Source organism: Oxyura jamaicensis, assembly GCF_011077185.1.
Source record: "Oxyura jamaicensis isolate SHBP4307 breed ruddy duck chromosome 13 unlocalized genomic scaffold, BPBGC_Ojam_1.0 oxy13_random_OJ106671, whole genome shotgun sequence".
NCBI lineage: Eukaryota > Metazoa > Chordata > Aves > Anseriformes > Anatidae > Oxyura > Oxyura jamaicensis.
This window is the reverse complement of record NW_023304326.1, coordinates 30,691-35,674: the sequence shown is the minus strand read 5'-3', so window position 1 is coordinate 35,674 and position 4,984 is coordinate 30,691. Positions and strand designations below refer to the sequence as shown.

The following is a 4,984-nucleotide window of genomic DNA, read 5'->3' as shown; positions in this document are numbered from 1 at the left end:
GCCGCGCCGGGCGGTGCCACCGGCTCCTTTATAGCGGGCGCGGGCGGCGGCGGGGCGGCGCGGGAGGATGGAGCCGGCGGCGGGCGCGCAGCCCCAGCCGCAGCCTCAGCACGAGCCCATCAGCTTCGGCATCGACCAGATCCTGAGCGGCGCCGAGCCGGACGCCGCTCCCCCGCCGCCGCCGCCGCCCCCCCGGGGCCCCGACGGCGCGGCCTTCCTGGGCGGGCGCGGCGGAGCGCCCTACCCGGCGCTGCCCGCGCCCTTCCCCGCCATCGCGGCGCCCTTCGAGGACTCGGGCTCGTACGGCGTCAACCTGAGCCTGGCCCCGGGAGGCGTGATCCGGGTGCCGGCGCACAGGCCCATCCCCGGGGCCGTGCCGCCGCCCATCCCCAGCGCCATCCCCGCCGTGCCCGGCCTGGGCGGCCTCAACTTCCCGTGGATGGAGAGCAGCCGCCGCTTCGTCAAGGACCGCTTCACGGGTAAGGCGGCGCCGGGCCGCGGCTAACGAAGTAAAACACGATCGTAAACACAGCACTGAAAATAAAATCAAAAAAAAAAAAATAAAAAACCGTAAAAGATACCGGTGGCGGCGGGGGGAAGGAGCGGGCGGCGGCGCGGCCCCGGCCCCCCCGGCACGGAGCCGCCGTCGGGGGGCGGCGGGCGCGGGGCCGCCGTCGGGCCGGGGCCGACCCCTGTTGCTTCCCCCCCGGGCAGCGGCGGCGGCGCTGACGCCGTTCACGGTGACGCGGCGGATCGGGCACCCCTACCAGAACCGGACCCCGCCGAAGCGCAAGAAGCCGCGCACGTCCTTCTCCCGGGTGCAGATCTGCGAGCTGGAGAAGCGCTTCCACCGCCAGAAGTACCTGGCGTCGGCCGAGCGCGCCGCCCTCGCCAAGTCCCTCAAGATGACGGACGCCCAGGTGAAGACTTGGTTCCAGAACCGGCGCACCAAGTGGCGGTGAGTCCCGCGCCCCCGGGGCCGCCCCGTCCGGGCCCGGCACCGCCCGGAACCCCGCGAGCGCCGCTGCCGCCCTGCCCCGTGCCGGCGGCCGAGGGGCCGGGCTGGGAGCCGGCAGCACGGCGGCGGGCTGCCGTTCCTCCTTCCCTTGGTTTTCCTTCGTTATTTTGGGTTGGGTTGTTTTTTTTTTGTTCGGTTTGTTTTGGGATTTTTGGGGGTTTGGTTTGGGATTTTTTTTATTTTCGGGGTTTGGTTTGGGTTGTGTTTTTTTTGTTGTTGTTCGTTTGGATTGTTTTTTCTTTTTGGTTTGTGTTTGGTTTTTTGTTTGTTTGATTATTATTATTGTTATTATTTTCGTGTTTTTTTGTTGTTGTTTGTTTGTTTTTTTTACATAATGTTCTATTCGGAAAGAATTAAAAAAAAATGGGGGAAGGAAATTATTGGGAAAATTCGGGGGAATTATTGGGAAAACGAGGGGTAGCTTGGATAGACGGGGGGGTTGTCCGGAAAACGGCTGATTTCGAAAAGGGGAGATACCGCAAAATAATGGGGGGGTTCGCCGCAGCTCGGGGGGCTCCGCCGCCCGCAGCGCCTCCGCCGGGGCCGCCCCGCTCCCCGATCCCTGTCCCGGTGGTCCCGATCCCTGTCCCGGTGGCCCCGGTGGTCTCGGTGCCCGTCCCCGGGGCGGCCGGGCTGAGCGTGTCCCCTGGCAGGCGGCAGACGGCGGAGGAGCGGGAGGCCGAGCGGCAGCAGGCGAGCCGGCTGATGCTGCAGCTGCAGCACGACGCCTTCCAGAAGTCCCTGAACGAGTCGATCCAGCCCGACCCGCTGTGCCTGCACAACTCGTCGCTGTTCGCCCTGCAGAACCTGCAGCCCTGGGAGGAGGAGAGCGCCAAGATCCCCCCGGTCACCTCCCTCGTCTGAGCCCCGGCCACCGCCGGGCACGCAGCGGACTCGCCCCCGGTCCCGGTCCCGGCACGAGCGGGGCGGGAGAGGCGGCGGCGAGCGGAGCCCCCGGGACCGGGACCGGCCCCGGGCCCAGCACCAGGACCGGGCCCCCCGCGCCGCTTCCCCGGGGCCAAGGTGGCCGCGGCGGGGCCCCGCGCTCCGCTTGTATCTTCGTGTCGATGTTCCACTAGGAGGGGAGATATGTCACTTTTTGTAAGAAGTGTTAATAATTTAATTTATTTATGCATCGAGATTTTGGGCACTATTAATATGGAATTATATAAAACCTCGATTATTTATATCGAAATCCGGACATAGGGATTTTGTGTTGGCTTTGGAACAAAAGGCTATTTTATTTTTTTCCCGTTCTGAGGATAGTCTAAAGGAAAAAAAAAAAACGCACCTACCTATCACTTAGCGGAGGGGACTAAGTGGAGCCGGTGATGACTCATTAGCTTAGGAAACCCTATTAAGCTGAAAAGCAGTAGCTTCCATCTGTCCCAGGTGAAGTTAATGTCAGCTGTAATTTATTCACCGTAGTAATAAGGGCTCCTTTCAGGCGACACACACACTTTATTTTGTCCTCACCTTCTCCTGCCGACGAGCTTAGTGCACCGAAACAGCACCCGCACCCTCTCCTTTCGCCACCGACTCTAGAGAAAGCGCCTTATGTTTCATAATAAAGAAGATTTGGGGTTGACACAGACCATGTATAATACTTTGTACTTGCCGAGACGTGTAAATAAACGTTTTCTTTAAAAACGCCTCTCCGCTCCCTGCGTGCCTCGGGGCGCCGCCGCCGCACCGGGACCGGGACGGGGACCGGGGCCGAGCTGGGCTGGAGGCGGCTGGAAACGGCGGGGCCGAGCCGGAGGTGAGCGGGCGGCGGAGCGGGGACGGCACCGGGGTGGTACCGGGAGGGCGCCGGGGATGGTACCGGGACTGGCGCCGGCGGCTCCGGGCGGTGCCAGCGGCTGCGGGAGCCGCTGCCACGACTCCGCCGCCGGCCCGGGGGGCTGCGGCCGTTGCCTTTCGTTTGCCGCTTTATTTTGTATTTCGGTGATTTGTTATCGAAGGTCGGGCTGCTGGGGGGCTGCGGGGCCGGCCGGGGGCGGCCGGCGGCGGAGCGGGGCCCAGCGCCGCGAATGGGGTCGCCGGGGGTCGCCCGCTCCTGGGCTGGCTCCGACCCCCAGCAAGGGGCAGGGTCGTGGCTGGAGCCCGTCCCCGGGGGGATGCGGCACCGCATCTCTTACGAGCGCCGCTCCCGGAGGAGAGCCGCTCTCGGACTCGCCCTGCCGCAGGGGTTTGGGTTGGAGTTGGGTTGGGTTGGTTTGGGTTCGCCCGGGGGGGCTGCTGCGGTGCGAAGGCAGGGCCCAATCCTGCCCCCGGGGCTGGGCTGCGGCTGCTCGGCCGGCGCCGTTCAGCACCGTTGCAGGTTGAGCTGGGCAGCGGCGGCCGAGGGGAGGTGTCTGGCGGGGAACGGAGGATTAAAAATCAAAATTAATTATTATTATTATTATTATTATAAAAAAAAAAAAAAAGAAAAGAAAAAAAACAATGAGGCAGTCTGTCTCTGGCCACGGATTCTCGGGAATGCCGCTTGCCCGCAGCTTTCGGCTGTTCCCATCCCTGTCCCCGTTCCCGTCCCTGCCGCCGCCGTCGGGGCCGGGGCCGGGCAGCGCCAGGAACGGCAGCGGGCCGGGGCGGGCCGGGCCGGGGCCGAGCCGAGATGCACCGGGGCCGAGCCGAGCTCAGCACCACGCGAGGGGGCTGCAATAAGCGGGCCCCCGCTTTCCCGTGTGTTCCTTGTTGTGTTTTGTCGGTGCCCCCTGCCTTTTACAGTGTCTGCGTTTGGTTTTATTTTTTTTCCAACGCCTCCTTATTCTTTAGCTGTCGGAGCACCCCACGGCCCCACGCCGCTGTATTTTCCCGATTTCCCTGCATATTTTTTTTTTTTTCTTCCTGCGCGTTGTCAGAGAGCTCAGCACCGCCGCGATCGGCTCTGCGGCAGGCGCGGAGCTCGGCAAAGCCACCGAGCGCCGCCAGCCCCGGTGCCAGCGCAGCACCGCTGGGGCCGGCCCGGTGCTGCCAGTCCCGGCAGGGCTCCGCTCTCCTCCCCGGGAAGTGCTGGGGGCACGACGGCAGGATCAGGCCTTGGGGGGCCCCCAACTTTCCGAAGGACTTCAGAAACCGGTGGCTTCCATTTCGGCTGTGTGAATAGCCCTGGTAGCGGGGTGCTGGCACAGCGAGCTCGTGTGCTGGGGCTCGCCGTGGTGCTTTTGTTCCAGAGGAGAGGGTCTCGGTGTTTGGAGATGTGCAGAGCACGAGGGCCAGGCTGCATCTTGCATCCACAGTTTTTTGGATGAGATGGTACGGGGGCACTGATGTGGCCCTGTGTGGAAGGCGATGGAAGTGGGGAGAGCTCCAGCCCCTGCCTGGGCAATGTGCACCTGTGTTCAAGAGAGCACAAGGGAAGCACCAGTGGGAACGACTACACTGCATTTCCCTCCCCGTGGGTGACAGCAGCGATCCCTGGCAGCCTGATTCGGGGGTGGCAGGGCTGCCTGATGCTCCCTGCTGTGTGTTTCTGGACGTCCATCAATAGGTGAAGCCAGCCACGGAGCTTGCAGGGATCTTTGATGCTCCCAGCATGAGCCTGTCCGTCCCGGGGGCTGCAGCCCTGTGGGTGCAGATGCCCGGGGAGCAGAAGTCTCATTTTTGGGGTGGGCTGCTTGGTTGTGCTGATTCCGGTGGGAGTGCTGCCCACGTGCTGGCCCTGGGCTCTGCGCGGTGCCTCGGACACCTCTATTCAGGCTGCTGTCTGCAGGCAGCAGTTTGACTTGCAGGTTTCTAATGCAGCCTGGTTTGCCCCCACCCTCCCACCCCTGCCAAATGCCCCCTTCCCTCCATGTGAGCCTCCTGCAGGCACCCCCCTTCTCTGGGAGAAGGAGCAAGGGCAGCAGTTCCGACAGCTGTACTGCAGCACGGCTGCTCTCCTATGGGCCTGGCTCGCGGGTGGGGGGGGTGCATTCTGAGCAGGGGCAGCATGAGCCTTGTGATAAAGATGTGGCCTGAGAG

The 4,984-nt window shown here is 63.6% G+C and overlaps 1 protein-coding gene across 1 annotated transcript; it reads left to right on the top strand.

Annotated features, from left to right (window-relative positions):
- Window positions 1-33: 33 nt before the first annotated feature.
- On the top strand, window positions 34-2,672 carry LOC118157906 (T-cell leukemia homeobox protein 3). Its single transcript, XM_035312445.1, has 3 exons — window positions 34-479; window positions 715-958; window positions 1,672-2,672. Exons 1-3 carry the CDS (start codon window positions 68-70, stop codon window positions 1,880-1,882), a joined length of 867 nt encoding a protein of 288 aa, XP_035168336.1. The 5' UTR covers window positions 34-67; the 3' UTR covers window positions 1,883-2,672.
- Window positions 2,673-4,984: the final 2,312 nt, after the last annotated feature.